Genomic DNA, 16,124 nt, shown 5'->3' with positions numbered 1-16,124 from the left:
GCCTCATACCACACACTGCTGCCAAAACACGTTTTAATTCAGTACAGTTAGCCTCATACCACACGCGGAAGCCCGCTGCCAAAACACATTTTAGTTCAGTACAGTTAGCCTCATACCACACGCGGAAGCCCGCTGACAAAACACGTTTTAATTCAGTACAGTTAGCCTCATACCACACACGGAAGCCCGCTGACAAAACACGTTTTAGTTCAGTACAGTTAGCCTCATACCACACGCGGAAGCCCGCTGCCAAAACACGTTTTAGTTCAGTACAGTTAGCCTCATACCACACGCGGAAGCCCGCTGACAAAACATGTTTTAGTTCAGTACAGTTAGCCTCATACCACACGCGGAAGCCCGCTGACAAAACATGTTTTAGTTCAGTACAGTTAGCCTCATACCACACGCGGAAGCCCGCTGACAAAACATGTTTTAGTTCAGTAACCCTCATACCACACGCGGAAGCCCGCTGCCAAAACTTGGGCCCGTTTTAGTTCAGTACAGTTAGCCTTATACCTCACGTAGTAGCCCGCTGCCAAAATATGTTTTAGTTCAGTACAGTTAGCCTTATACCTCACGTAGTAGCCCGCTGCCAAAATATGTTTTAGTTCAGTACAGTTAGCCTTATACCTCACGTAGTAGCCCGCTGCCAAAATATGTTTCAGTTCAGTACAGTTAAGGATCCGCGGGGACCCTGTAAGAGGCTGCGTTCTCTAAGGTGCTGTGTTCTCTCAAAGAGACTGTGTTCTCTAAGGGGTTGTGTTCTCTAAGGGCTGTGTTCTGTAAGGTGCTTTGTTCTCTAAGGTGCTGTGTTCCCTGGGGGTCTGGTTTCTGATGCTGTGTTCTCTAAGGTGCTGTGTTCTCTAAGGGCTGTGTTCTGTAAGGTGCTTTGTTCTCTAAGGTGCTGTGTTCCCTGGGGGTCTGGTTTCTGATGCTGTGTTCTCTAAGGTGCTGTGTTCTCTCTCAGAGACTGTGTTCTCTAAGGGGTTGTGTTCTCTAAAGGGCTGTGTTCTGTAAGGAGCAGTGTTCTGTAAGGAGCAGTGTTCTCTAAGGAGCAGTGTTCTCTAAGGAGCAGTGTTCTCTAAGGAGCAGTGTTCTGTAAGGAGCAGTGTTCTGTAAGGAGCAGTGTTCTGTAAGGAGCAGTGTTCTCTAAGGAGCAGTGTTCTCTAAGGAGCAGTGTTCTCTAAGGAGCAGTGTTCTCTAAGGAGCAGTGTTCTCTAAGGAGCAGTGTTTCCCACGGGGCAGTGTTCTCTGAGGGGCTGTATTTGGAGGTGAGCCTTACCCATGGGTGCCAGAGAGATGAGGTAATCGTTGAGCTCGCCCTTCTCCATGGCCAGCTTCAGGGCCTCCGCCTCCTGTCCCCTCCACAGCCGCAGATTAAACATGGACTCATAGTGGCCTCCCTCCAAATGGCCCCTCTCTAGGAGGCAATAACGCACACACACATACACACACACACACACACACACACACACACACACACACACACACAGACACAGACACACACAAACACAGAGAGGCCAGAGAGAGGATTCTCAGAAAAACGTGTAAACCGCTAAATCCATCTTACATGCACACGAGCCCTTCCCTCTTACGCAACACACGGCAGGAAGTGGTCTTCTCTTCCTTGTAGTCAGTCACACTTACATATGCAACAGGAAGCTGTCCAAACATGCAATGCGTGCAAGGCCTCTGCTGCCCAGGAATAGACAAACACATTTGAGGACTTGAAAGGGAGTGCATGTCCAGGGGCATATGAGATCGATTTAGAAATGTGCATCAACAATGAAAAGGGTTCTAATTCCTAGGACATACGCACACAGGCGCACACACACACACATATATACATACGTGTGCATACGCTTGCAGCCACACATGCACACATGCGCACACACACACACAAGTACATATATACAGACACACATGCACACACACACACGTACATATATACAGACCACAAGCGCACATACGTGTGCTTGCAGACACACATGCACACACACACACAGCGGGGAAAATAAGTATTGAACACGTCAACATTTTTTCCATTAAGTATACTTCCAGTGAGGCTATTTGCTAAAATTTTCACCAGACATTAGTATTAACTCAGATAATCCACCCATATAAAAAATTGTATATATAAAATATCCAAAAATAATTCAGTGGAAATGCATGGATTCCAGTTTCTTCCAGTAGCAGCAACTGGAATCCATGCATTTCCACTGAATTATTTTTGGAATCTGATCCCTTATCATAGCTGTTCATTCTTACTCGTTGCTCGACTTATCGTGACTAAATTCAAGATGGCTGCAAACGCTAAACTTCGTGAAGATACTGTCTGTATAAATCGTCTTGTAAGTAAACTACCAGTGCTTTTTCAAAGTTCTCAATGTCTCGTTTTAAATGTCAGGGCCCTCGGAAGTCTACCAATGAAGTGCGGAGATACATTGAGCCTCGTAAATGGTGTAAAACAGTGATTTATTTGCATGGCTAGCCCGATGCCGAAGCACCACCATTGAAAAAGCTGTTGGTAGCATCGGCTAACTAGCGCCAGATTTTGGAGTGCAGGGGACAAGCCGAGATGGGCTATGAGACATACGTTCACACTCAGTATCATGTTTCAATACACTTTAGGTCAATATCACACCGGAATTCTCCTTTAAAGTCCCTAAGTAGAGTTATGAGTAAAAAAGTGGAATGCCACAGGAAAAAAGTATTGAACACGCCTACTGAAATTTCTTAAATACTTTGTGGAAAACCCTTTATTTGTAATGAGAGCTTCAAGGCATTTCCTCTATGACGAAACTAATCAGTTGCAGTATTCAGGTGTGTTTTTGGCCCATTCTTTTAAACAGATAGTCTTTTAATATTGAAGATTCCAGGGGTCCCTCTTGTAAATACTGATCTTTAGGTAACTTCCAAAACTGTTCAATTGGATTTAAGTCAGGGCTTGATTTCCTTTCTCTGAAACCAATTAAGAGTTTCCTTTGCTGAATGCTTTGGATCATTGTCCTGCTGGAAGGTCTAGCCATATCTCTTCCTCATTGTTCTGGTGGATGGCAATTTCTGGTGGATGGCATTTCTTCAACTGTATGAAGTCTGCCAGTACCATGAGATGCAAAATAGGCCACACCATGATGCCACCACCTAACCTCACTGTTGGTATGGTATTTTTAGGGTGATGAACAGTGCCATTTCTCCTCCAAATATGTTGTGTAGTATGACATCCAAAAAGTTAAATTTTGCCCTCACCTGACCAGAATACATTCTCTCAGTATTTCATAGGCTTGTCCAAATGTTGTGTAGCAAACTTTCAATGAGCTTCGACATGTTTTTCTTCAGTAAGAGTCATGTGGGGTGAGCGTGCATAGAGGCCATGGCGGTGGAGTGCATTACCTATTATATTCTCTGTAACAATTGAACCGGCTGCCTCCAAGTCTTTCTAGAGTGGTCCTTGGCTCTTAGGCTACACTTCTGACTATCCTTCTGACTTCCTGGTCAGAAATCTTGTGAGGAGATCCTGTGAATGGCCAGTTGATGATGCAGTGATGTTCCTTCCACTTGCAGATAATGGCTCCAATACTGCTTACTGGATGATTCTGAAGTTTTGAAATGCATCTGTAACCAGTTCCATTGATATGTTTTGCAACAATAATGTTGCAAAGGTCTTGGAAGAGCTCTTTGCTTTTACCCATCATGAAATGTTTCTTGTGTGACAACACACATACCCACACACAGTCATGCAGACAGACACGTAGCCGCACACACACACACACATGTAGCTCACCCTACTCATTCAGGCCCTTCTGCACGGCCTCCCAGACCCAGACACACACACACACACACACACACACACACACTCACCTTCCTCATCAAGCATCCTGTGCAGGGCCTCCCTGTCTGAGAAGAGGCCGAACTGGATGTGCTCCCCTGAGCCAGGCACACAATGGGCAACCTCATCTGTGGCAGCGACAAAGTGAGAGTGAAAGTGAGTGTGTGTGTGTGTCTGTGTTTGTGTGTGTGTGTGTGTCTGTGTTTGTGTGTGTGTGTGTGTCTGTGTTTGTGTGTGTGTGTGTGTGTCTGTGTTTGTGTGTGTGTGTGTGTGTCTGTGTTTGTGTGTGTGTGTGTGTGTCTGTGTCTGTGTCTGTGTGTGTGTGTCTGTGTGTGTGTGTGTGTGTCTGTGTGTGTCTGTGTTTGTGTGTGTCTGTGTTTGTGTGTGTCTGTGTTTGTGTCTGTGTTTGTGTGTGTCTCTGTGTTTGTGTGTGTGTGTGTGTGTGTGTGTGTGAGTGTGTGAGTGTGTGAGTGTGTGTGAGTGTGTCTGTGTGTGAGTGTGTCTGTGTGTGAGTGTGTCTGTGTGTGTGTGAGTGTGTCTGTGTGTGAGTGTGTCTGTGTGTGAGTGTGTCTGTGTGTGAGTGTGTCTGTGTGTGAGTGTGTCTGTGTGTGAGTGTGTCTGTGTGTGAGTGTGTGTGTGTGTGAGTGTGTCTGTGTGTGAGTGTGTGTGTGTGTGTGTGTGCTGTTCTAAAATCAATGTAAACAGGAACAGCTGTGCTCAACTCAACTCAAATTAAATGACCTCTTAAATGACCTAGGGTGTGAGAGACTGTGAAAACGAAGTTGAAAACTGCACTCTCACATAAACTTACGTAAGGTCCATGAAATAGCGGGATATTTCTGATTCAGTGAAAACTGCACTCTCACATAAACTTACGTAAGGTCCATGAAATAGCGGGATATTTCTGATTCAGTGGTCACGGTGTGAATTACAGAATGTACGTGACGGCATGTGTGTGCGGTTGTAAAAAAAAAAGAAGTCCGTATGAGAGTGTGTGTGTGTATTTGAAGTATCTGTGTGTATGAGAGAGAGAGAGAGTGAGTGTAAATGTGTGTGTTTGTGTGTGTTTGTACCTCTTGCGTGTCTACATGAGGCTAGAGTAACACAGTCCCTGAGCAGGTCATCTTTTGGTCTGTGATCCATGGAGGTGCTTAGAGGTAACAGTGAGCGCTGTTTCTTTCTCTTCAAAGACGACTCTAAATATAAAAATAGGATTAGAAAAAACGTTACGGTCATCAACACACAAAAAAAGACAGGACTTAAACTAAAGATCTCCATCATCATCATCATTACCACCAGCATCTTCATCAGCACCATCATCACCTTCACCATCATTACAATCATCATCATCATCATCGTTACCACCACAATCACCACCATCATTACCATTACCATCATCATCATCATCACCATCATCATAATCACCATCATCATCATCATCATAATCACCATCATCATCATCATCGTTACCACCACAATCACCACCATCATCATCATCATCACCATCATCATCATCATCATAATCACCATCATCATCATCATCGTTACCACCACAATCACCACCATAAGCACCATCATTATTGTAATCATCATAATCATCATCATCATTGTTACCACCATCATCACCATCTTCATCCTCCTCCTCCTCACCTGGCTTGTCCTTCCTCTTGTCGTCCATCCTGGTGGGCCCTGCGGCCTTCTCTCCGTTCTGCAGCCTGTCGGGGGTGATGAAGGTCGACGCATACGCCTGGCTGGAGCCTCGGCGCCACTCTGGGACCGCTGGGGACCAACGAGGAGGGTGAAGATGAAGATGAAGATGAAGACTCAAATTCAGAGAGGCTCTTTCTCACTCTGGCACCACTAAGGAGCGCTTTCTCTTTCCATCATATAATCGATTAGTTACTTAGTTAGTTACTAAGTTACTAATTACTTATAATGGCTATTGATGTGAATATTACAGTAAATATAATAATCTAAATATATTACATTATGTAATGAAAATCTGTATGGAAACTGCCTGCATTAGCATTAGTGTGTGTGTGTGTGTGTGTGTGTGTGTGTGTGTGTGTGTGTGAGAAGGGGCATACCTGGAGTTAGAAGAGTGCTAACGTAACCCCGCTCCCCTTCCTCCTTCCTCACTGCTGTGTGTGTGTGTGTGTGTGTGTGTGTGTGTGTGTGTGTGTGTGTGTGTGTGTGTGTGTGTGTGTGTGTGTGTGTGTGTGCGTGTGTGTGTTTAACACACAGGGCATGTGATGCGTCAGTGCAGTAGTGTTGGAGTAGAACTAGTGCTTGCAGGTTAGTGCATGCTGCATGTCGCTCCTGCTTGTTGCTCTCTGCTTTCAGCTACCGCCACCGGCTAGCCACCTCCCTAGGGGGGAGGCGAAAAGAGGAGCCGAGCGCGTAAGTCTCCTCTGCCGGTACACAGCCTCTCCACTGCCAAGACCCTTACACGCCTCCTCGTGGCCACGCACGGTAACTGGTACCTTGCGGTTCCAGGCAAAGCTGTATGGGATCTCGGAGTAGCAGGGGGCCCCAGAGACGCGGCATGCAGGCCCACTACAGTGTGGACACACCCTGCTGCCCGTTAACCCCTGCCCCAGCTATGGGCAAACAGCAAAGACCTCAATGGTGAACCAGGCGGAGGATGGCAACAGGAAGACGTTCCACAACGGCTGGGAAGGCGGATGAAGGCTAGGGGAGTAAACCCTGAACACAAATCTGCAGGTGGGGACAGGCAATAGACGGAACCCAGCAAGCCGGATTACCGGCAGTCCCCTGCAGCTCAAACCAGAGTGAAGGTTGTCCTGAAACCAAAAAGAATATTCATCTGAACATTGCCACCTGGAATGTCCGCACCCTACTGGACATGCCTATAACATCCAACAGACCTTGCCGAAGGACAGCTCTAGTAGCCCTTGAGCTTGCAAGATACAACATAGACATTGCAGCCCTCAGTGAGACCAGGTTACATGGCGAGGGTTCCCTGACGGAAGTGGGTGCAGGCTACACCTTCTTCTGGAAAGGGGTTCCCGAAGGCATGCGTCGTATCCACGGTGTGGGTTTTGCTGTGAAAACCAAGCTGCTGCAGCAAATCCCGGAATCCCCTGTGGGCATCAGTGAGCGCCTGATGACATGGCGCATTCCTCTTACCAAGAAGCACTTTGCCACACTCATCAGTGCTTATGCACCAACCCTGGATGCAGATAACAACACAAAAGAAGATTTCTACCATCGTCTTGATGAAGTCATCCAGAAAGTCCCAGCCGCCGACAAACTCCTTCTTATGGGTGACTTTAATGCACGAGTGGGAAATGAGCATCTCATCTGGAAGAAGGTCATTGGTCAGCAACAATACAACAATGGGCACCGCCTACTATCCCTCTGTGCAGAGCATGAGTTGCTTATCACTAATAGCACCATCCAGATGAAAAAACATCACAAAACTACCTGGCAACATCCCAGATCTAAACACTGGCACCTTTTGGACTACATTATTGTTCGCCAAAAGGACAGACAGGATGTGATGATCACTAGAGCCATGCGGGGAGCAGAGTGCTGGACTGACCACCGCATGGTCAGATCCAAACTACGCCTGGTCATCCCACCTTGCTGTCCCAAGACGGCCCCAAAGACTAGAAGGCTAAACATCGCCGCTCTCTCCAACCCAGACACCATTGATGACCTCCGTCGCCACCTTGCGTGCAACCTCTCTCATGTCCCAGAGGAAGCTGATGCTAAAGACTGGCCAGTTCTATCTGCCGCCATTCATTCTGCCGCCTCAACAGCCCTTGGCACCAAGGTCAGAAAACATCAGGACTGGTTTGACAACAACTCTTCTTATATCCATTTGACTCTGCAAGAAAAACAGCAGGCCCACAAAGCCCTGCTCTCCAACCCACAATCCTCCATGCTAAAAGCCAACTACACCAAGGCTAGAGCCAAAGCACAGCTGTCACTAAGGGCCATGGAAGACACCTGGTGGCTGGAGAAAGCAAAAGAAATTCAACACCCTGCTGACTGTAGTGACACGCATGGCTTCTATGATGCCATCAAAGCTCTCCATGGACCAAGGAAGCAAACCCTCACTCCTGTTAGATCTGCTGCTGGAGACAGCCTCCTGAAGGACCGCCAAGAGATCCTTGAGCGCTGGGCCGAACATTTTAATGGTCTCCTCAATCACAGCAACCCTGCAGACCCCAACATCCTTGACAAGGCACCTGTTATGCCACAGATGCGACACTTGGACAGCCCTCCTGACTTCGGAGAAACATCCAAGGCGATCAGGAGCCTGAAAAATAACAAAAGCCCAGGACCCGATGGTATTCCAGCGGAGGTGTTCAAACATGGGGGCTACCTCCTCACACGCCGCTTACACCTCCTGATCACCAAAATCTGGCAGTCTGAGAATGTACCCCAGGACTGGAAGGATGCCAACATCATCGTTCTCTATAAGCAGAAAGGGGACAGAGCAGACTGTGGCAACAGTCGAGGAATTTCGCTCCTCTCCACAGCAGGCAAAGACCTTGCAAAGATTATGCTCTCCCGACTTGTCGAGTACATCTCAGAACTTACTCTCCCTGAAACACAGTGTGGCTTCCGTAAGTGCAGGTCCACAACTGACATGATCTTTGCTCTACGGCAGCTACTTGAGAAAAGCAGAGAGCAGCGCAGAGACCTCTACATCACCTTCATCGACCTCAGCAAAGCCTTTGACACCATTAACCGTGACATGCTCTGGGAACAACTTGGCAAACTTGGTGTACCACCCAAGTTCCTCTCCATTCTGCAACAATTGCACGATGGCATGCAAGCCAGAGTTGTTATGGGAGGGCTTCAGTCTGATCCCTTTAAGGTCAATGTTGGGGTGAAGCAAGGCTGTGTCCTGGCACCAGTACTGTTCAATCTCCTCCTCACAGCAATCTCCCGACTGTTCCACCACGCCCTGCAGCACAAAGATGGTATAGACCTGGAATACCGCCTTGATGGCAACCTCTTCAACATCCGACGGCTCCAAGCTCAGACAAAAACATCAACCTGCCACATCCATGAGCTCCAGTATGCAGATGACTGTGCTGTCTTGGCACACAGCCCAGAATCCATGCAGCATGCCCTGGACACCATCTCAGCGTTGGATCAGTCCTTTGGTCTTCAAGTAAACACCAAGAAGACAGAGGTCATGGCGCAACTCTGTACCAAATCTCCTTCACATGTTGGCTTCCACATCAATGGCAGTCCACCCAGTCTTGTTGACCATTTTACATACCTGGGCTCCACACTCTCTGCAGATTCCACCCTTGACAGTGAAATCCACCATCGGATCAACAAAGCCTCAACAGACTTTGGGCGCCTTAGGAAGAGAGTATTCAGCAACAACAACCTAAAAATCAGTACCAAAGTAGCTGTCTATAATGCAGTCTGTGTCACCACCCTACTCTATGGGGCAGAAACATGGACACCGTATAGACGCCACATAAACAGCCTGGAGATGTTTCACATCAGATCCCTCCAAAAAATACTCAACCTGTCCTGGGAGGACCGCATCCCTCATACTGACATTCTGACTGCAACTGGCACCACCAGCATGGAAGCAGCTCTGGCCAAGAGGCATTTACGCTGGGTTGGCCACACCATTCGCATGCCTGGCTATCGCGTCCCACGCCAAGTCCTTTATGGACAGTTGCTCAACTCCAAGCAGGCCGCTGGTGGCCAGAAGAGACGATACAAGGACTTTACCAAAGAACTCTTGAAGCGCTGCAACGTCAACCCTGGCCAGCTTAAAGCAATAGCATCCAACAGACCAGCCTGGAGAGCCAAGTGCAACAAAGCAGCTGAGCAAATCAACGACACCTTCATCCAAAGGAGGACCGCAAGACGTGCCCAACGACACCGGCAGGCAGACCCCACCTCCCAATCATCAGGACATACCTGCTCCATCTGTGGAAGAGTGTGCGGTTCCAAAACCGGCCTCCATAGCCACGTGAGGTGGCATCAACGGCAACAACGTTGACCAATCACCCCCCTCCCCCCCCCAACCCCCTGGAACAAGCGTCATCATCGGACACGATGGACAGCTAACCGTGTGTGTGTGTGTGTGTGTACTTAATCCACAGCAATGACAATTGTGTGCGCACCCCTTTAAATTCTATGATCGGGAATTTGCAGGAAACTACAATGACGCTGTTGTCATGAATCATGGAGCTTAGCACACCTATAATACCTTGTTATGCCAAAGGTTTAAATTAAACCATTTAATTTGTAGCAAGTTAACAGCAGAAATGTGGATTTATTGTCAATAGCTAACAATAGCATGCTAGTTAAGCCATACATTCTATCACCCACAGCTGATAGGATAATATCTCTCCTACCTGTACAAGTCAGTGTATAAAACATATGATGTTGTCAATAGCTGGAGGTTAAGTAGTCCTACTGTTCATTTTGTAAAAGCATTAGTGGTTGTAATTTGGGCTAAAACGGTTCTCTATGGCCTACCACTAAATAAGTAACATTTTGTTAGCTTCCTCTTCTATGCTGAATGCTTTCCAAGTGCAAAAAGGGTTATAAGTTATAATGTGCTAGAGGCCCCACCAGCTTCCTTTTGCCTGGGGCCTCCAAAGTGTTTTGAAACGGCTCTCTCTCTGTGTGTGTGTGTGTGTGTGTGTGTGTGTGTGTGTGTGTGTGTGTGTGTGTGTGTGTGTGTGCATGTGTGTGTGTATGTGTGGGGGGACCAACATGAGGAGGATGAACACTGTAGTGTATGTAGTGAGATGTCATATTTGTCCTTTATGGGCTGCAGAACAGGAACCTTCTGTAAACCAGTGTCTTTTTAACTGAGTCAGGCCCGCATGTTTTAAACCCACCAACGTAATAATTTCCCACCAACATAATAACCCAATAATTATTATGTTTGCAGGAAGTTATTACGTTGGTGGGAAGGTTAAAAAAAGTTACCCACCAATGTAATGAATCACTGATTTAGTAAAATGCTATCTGTTTTATCAATTGTAAGGGTATAGTAGTCAACAATTGTCACCATCTAAACCAATCTTCATCTTACATGATTCTGTTGGATAAATTCATTGTTGTGGCAAAATATGTTAGTTCAATGTAATAACATTGTGTTTTAAAGAGAAACATGACTAGTTTGTGTAGTTCAGTTCAACCACCAACGTAAACCCAACGGAGTCAGGTCTGTTTAACTGTAACTACATTGTTACTTTTAATTCCTGTATGATAAATGAAATGAAGTATGTGTATGTGTGTGTGTGTGTGTGTGTGTGTGTGTGTGTGTGTGTGTGTGTGTGTCTGTGTGTCTGTGGTGTGTGTGTCGTACCTGGGGTCAGCAGGGTGCTCACACTGCCCCTCTCCTCCTCCTCATCCTCCGCCTCCCCGTTGCTGGACGGGCCGATCTCCGATTCCTTCCTCTCCACCTTCGCGACTACTGTAGTGGTCTTAATCCCTTTCTCCTCCTCCTCCTCTCCTCCCCCTCCTCTCTCCTCCTCGTTGTCCTCGATCCTCATCCCCTTTCCTGTTCCTTTCTTCTTCTTCTTCAGCTTGGCCTTGAACTGCTGAGCTCGCTTCCCTGCAGAGGGGCCCATCCACACATCTAGTTACACACTATTCTACACATCACACTATTCTACAGTATTCTACACATCACACTATTCTACACTATTCTACACATCACACTATTCTACACATCACACTATTCTACACTATTCTACACATCACACTATTCTACACATCACACTAATCTACAGTATTCTACACATCACACTATTCTACACAACACACTATTCTACACATCACACTATTCTACAGTATTCTACACATCACACTATTCTACAGTATTCTACACATCACACTATTCTACACTTCACACTATTCTACACATGACAGTATTCTACACATGACGGTATTCTACACTTCACAGTATTCTACACTTCACAGTATTCTACACTATTCTACACATCACAGTAGTCTACACATCGCACTATTCTAATCGCACTATTCTACACATCACAGTATTCTACACATCACACTATTCTACACATCACATGCATCCTAAAAATGTTCCTTTGGCCTTTGGAAATAAAATAGCCCCACATCATCACATACCCTTCACCATACCTAGAGATTGGCATGGTTTTATTTCAGTTAGCTTAATAGCTGGTTTGATTTGCATTGAGAAATGATCTTATGGAAAGAACCCCATTCCAAAGGCCAAGGGAACTTTATCAGGATGCGTAGTATCCTGGACCCTATAAAAATAAAAATCTGCCTGCCTCTATGGGAATTTAACATGGGGTGTGTATACTTATGCCCCCAGTATTTTAAGAAAGAACATGGCAGGGGTGGGCAAACCTTTTGGCTGTAGGGCCACATTGGGTTTTGAAAATTGAAAATGTTGAAAATGTAAAGTGCGTGGTGGGGCTGTACTTATGATCTTATAGGGGTTTGCATGTACACTAGTGTCCTCGTCACCTTATAGGGCATGTACACTAGTGTCCTCGTCACCTTATAGGGGTTTACATGTACACTAGTGTCCTCGTCACCTTATAGGGGTTTGCATTGGGGCAGCCGTGGCCTACTGGTTAGCACTCGGACCTGTAACCGGAGGGTTGCCGGTTCGAACCCTGACCAGTAGGCACGGCTGAAGTGCCCTTGAGCAAGGCACCTAACCCCTCACTGCTCCCCGAGCGCCGCCGTTGATGCAGGCAGCTCACTGCGCCGGGATTAGTGTGTGCTTCACCTCACTGTGTGTACACTGCGCTGTGTGTGTTTCACTAATTCACGGATTGGGATAAATGCAGAGACCAAATTTTACTCACAGGATCAAAAGAGTATATATACTTATACTTGTGTACACTAGTGTCCTCGTCACCTTATAGGGGTTTGAATGTACACTAGTGTCATAGGGGTTTGCATGTACACTTGTGTCCTCGTCACCTTATAGGGGTTTGCATGTACACTAGTGTCCTCGTCACCTTATAGGGGTTTGCATACACTAGTGTCCTCGTCACCTTATAGGGGTTTGCATGTACACTAGTGTCCTCGTCACCTTTCGGGGGTTTGGTGTGTTCCTGTTTGGACACTCTCCACTCGTGGGCGGTGAAGTCGTCTCCTCCAGTCCACACCAGCTCGGGGTCCACGGACGACCACTGGACACACAGCAGGCGACCTCTATGGCCCCGGTAGTTACTCACTGGCTCATCCTTCATCACGTCCCAGACCTACACACATGCACACACACAGATACACAACCATACACACATACAGGCAGACAAACCCACACACATACACATAAACAAGCAGGTGCAAACACACATAGATACACACGGGCACGCCCACATGTACACACACACACACAAATGAGGAAGGTCATTTATTGTATAACTTCACTTTCACAGGCTGAGTGTGAAGAAAGACAGTAGTGATAATACCAGGAAACTTGTGTTCTACACCTACAGTAATTTCCTCCAAAAAGCCTGGAAGCTCAAAATGCAACCGGATGTTTTACTCATATTTTCAACAGTGCAAATACCACAGGAAGAGTGTGTTACTGTTCAGGATGTGACACGGTACACTCCCTCAAGTTTCGCTTCTGGATTCCAGCAAAACTTCATTCATTCTGATTCCATCCAGACACAAACACTCAGGGCTCGATGCACCAACACATTCTGATTAGGGGTCGACCAATTATCGGCCGGGCCGATTAATAGGGCCGATAATTAGCATTTTTATAATTATCGGTATCGGCCATTTTTTCCACCGATAAGCCGATATTGAAATGGATAAAGAATGAAACGCGCTACTTTGTCTGTAAAGCGTCTCTCACTCCCTGCATTTGCTACTCTGTGGTCAAGAACATTGTCCCGCCCACTACACCGTCTGATTTGTTAGTTAGCACAAATGCAGCCAATCAGGATAGAAGATTGAACATAGAGAAAGTTTCTCACTGAGGCAGACTGTAGACTGGACTTCAGCTGTATGGAGCTATTTTTCAAAGGTAAGGAAGGTAGCCTACCTTACATTGCTGAAGTTGCAATGAATCACAATAATCTACACTGAAGTTGCAAAAACACCACTTTGTAAGCTATTGTCTCTTTGATCAATAAGTAATGCACCCACTTCCTTTATTTAGCGAATTCCCGATTGATGCACGTTACTGATGCTGTTTACTAGTTAGCCTACAAACTCGGGTGCTGCGCGTCGGGAGTTCTCTGCCTCCGACTCGTCCGTTAATTGTGAATAACAGGACACCTCAGTGGACATAGTAGACAAGTCCTAAATTATGGGATAGCGAACGTCAAAAAGTCTAATTGCTCCTTATGAAATGGACTGTCATAGCCGTAATTTAATCCGACCTGAACTAAATCGCGTCCTCAGCTGGATATAAACGTGCCTTTTAGGCTCTCAAAAGTGTAGCTTATAGCATATGGACACAAATTGCATGCTTAAATAGCCTAACAACTATTTTAAAACTGTTTTGTTAAACTATTCAACCGTAACACTTGTCATCACGCATGCACCTCTTCCTCTCCCTCTCTCGTGCACACACACGATGGCAAAGCATCCTCTTTGTGACAGGTCCCTTAACAAGCACAAAGCCCATTGTGTAGGCCTACTCTATGAAAATAATTGCTATCACTCAGCTCTTGGATTAACATGATACACAGGATTTACACTTGCAAGTGATACAAGTTGATAGACAATTGTGTCAATCAAAAGAAGAAAGAAAAGTTTGCATAATTAAATGCTTTTGAATGAAATTTTTGCAGCATATCGCCTTTACTATCTACCCCCCTTTTTGACAACTGACATATCAGTTATCGGCCTCCTGTTTTGGTAATAATTGATATCGGTATCGGCCCTCAAAAAACCATATCGGTCGATCCCTAATTCTGATTCGATTCAGACACAAACACTCAGGACTAGATGCATAAACACATTTGCGGCCACTTGCCCCTTCGCAACATGCGTGTAAAAACATGGCATGGTAGGCTGTGAGTGCGTGCGTGCGTGTGTGCATGTGTGTGTGTGTGTGCATATGTGCGTGCGTGCATGCTTTGGTGTGTGTGTGCGCGTATGCTAGAGGTCTGCACTCCCGCGGTAGACCCGCGGGACCCGACGCAAAAGAGTGCGGCGCGGGACCAGGGTAGGAATTTCACAGCGGCCACGACGGCCATGGCCGTCGTAGCCCCTTGGGTTGGCCGTGAGGCCCGTTTGAAAATCAGAGGTTTATAGGCCACGGTGGCCTTGGTGCCCCCTTCTTTCAATATTCTGCTTTGCGTCCTACTAATAGTGATTTTTATTTAGCCTGTGGCCTGTAAAAATTATCTTAGCATTCACAGCGCAAATTAATTTAGTCTTTTACGCAGTGGAGAAAGTGACATCGCAAGAAAGAAAGTGCGTCCAAATTCACCCATTCTCAGTTGAACTACTCGCGAAGTAGCCTATTCATCACACAGACATCACAAGTATCACATGAAAGAGCTTTTTCTCAGCTTTTAAACGATGTTAGCCGATAATTGCTGTGTTGAACGGTTCGCGAGAAAAGTAAATAATATAATTCAATTTAATCATACATTCTACTGAAGGTTTTGCGTCCCATGATCTCCCTACCCATTTATCTCGGTGGAATACTTTACGAACCCTTCTTTTAACACACGACAAACCGTATATCAGAATAAACAGGAGACCTTAACGAACATAAAGGTGTAAAGCAGTCCCCTGTACAGTTAGCCGTTCCAGAGTAATACAGTTTTGAATTTGCAGTAAAGTTCGACATACATGGATGTCTACAAATTTGGGCTTTAAGTTTTACAATGTGTTTAAATTGTTCCACATGATTTCATAACGGGCCAAATACAAAATAAATGTTACAAATATCGCCTAGATATTGGTAAATCAGAGGACAGCTGACTAAGAGTTTGTGAAAGTAGCCTTAATAATCACAAAATGCTAAGCATGCATCTAGGCTATTTGAGTTTCTTAAAGCTGAGCTGTGCTTACATTGTTCAATACATGATTTCATAACAGGCCGAATATATAAAATAAATGTTATATATGGCCTAGATATCTGTAAATATTAGATGATCAGATGATTTACAGTTCTATGTAATATGTCATGTTAACTTTGGCCTTGGTGCCCTGACATGTGGCCTTTGTGCCCCCCACCAAATATGCCCAACTGAAGGCCAAGTGGCCTTGCCCCCAGAATGGTGAAATTCCAAGCCTGCGCGGGACAACTTTTGAAAGCTCTTTGCGGGAGCGGGCGGGATGAGAGAGGTGCGTT

General features: G+C 46.0%; 1 protein-coding gene across 2 annotated transcripts in view; it reads right to left on the bottom strand.

Moving 5' to 3' along the window:
* Positions 1-16,124, bottom strand: part of gemin5 (gem (nuclear organelle) associated protein 5) — a 49,164-nt gene that overhangs the window by 7,436 nt on the left and 25,604 nt on the right. For both annotated transcript variants that reach the window (XM_042091902.1, XM_042091901.1), the window contains exons 15-20: positions 12,888-13,059; positions 11,160-11,408; positions 5,480-5,608; positions 4,903-5,025; positions 3,862-3,957; positions 1,283-1,420 (exon numbers count right to left, since the gene is read on the bottom strand). In XM_042091902.1, coding sequence (XP_041947836.1) covers positions 1,283-1,420; positions 3,862-3,957; positions 4,903-5,025; positions 5,480-5,608; positions 11,160-11,408; positions 12,888-13,059 — 907 coding nt within the window. The remainder of the gene's footprint in view (positions 1-1,282; positions 1,421-3,861; positions 3,958-4,902; positions 5,026-5,479; positions 5,609-11,159; positions 11,409-12,887; positions 13,060-16,124) is intronic.

This window comes from Alosa sapidissima, chromosome 5 (assembly GCF_018492685.1).
Source record: "Alosa sapidissima isolate fAloSap1 chromosome 5, fAloSap1.pri, whole genome shotgun sequence".
In the NCBI taxonomy this organism is placed as follows: domain Eukaryota; kingdom Metazoa; phylum Chordata; class Actinopteri; order Clupeiformes; family Clupeidae; genus Alosa; species Alosa sapidissima.
The sequence above is the reverse complement of the archived record's forward strand: the minus strand, read 5'-3'. Positions and strand labels throughout refer to the sequence as shown.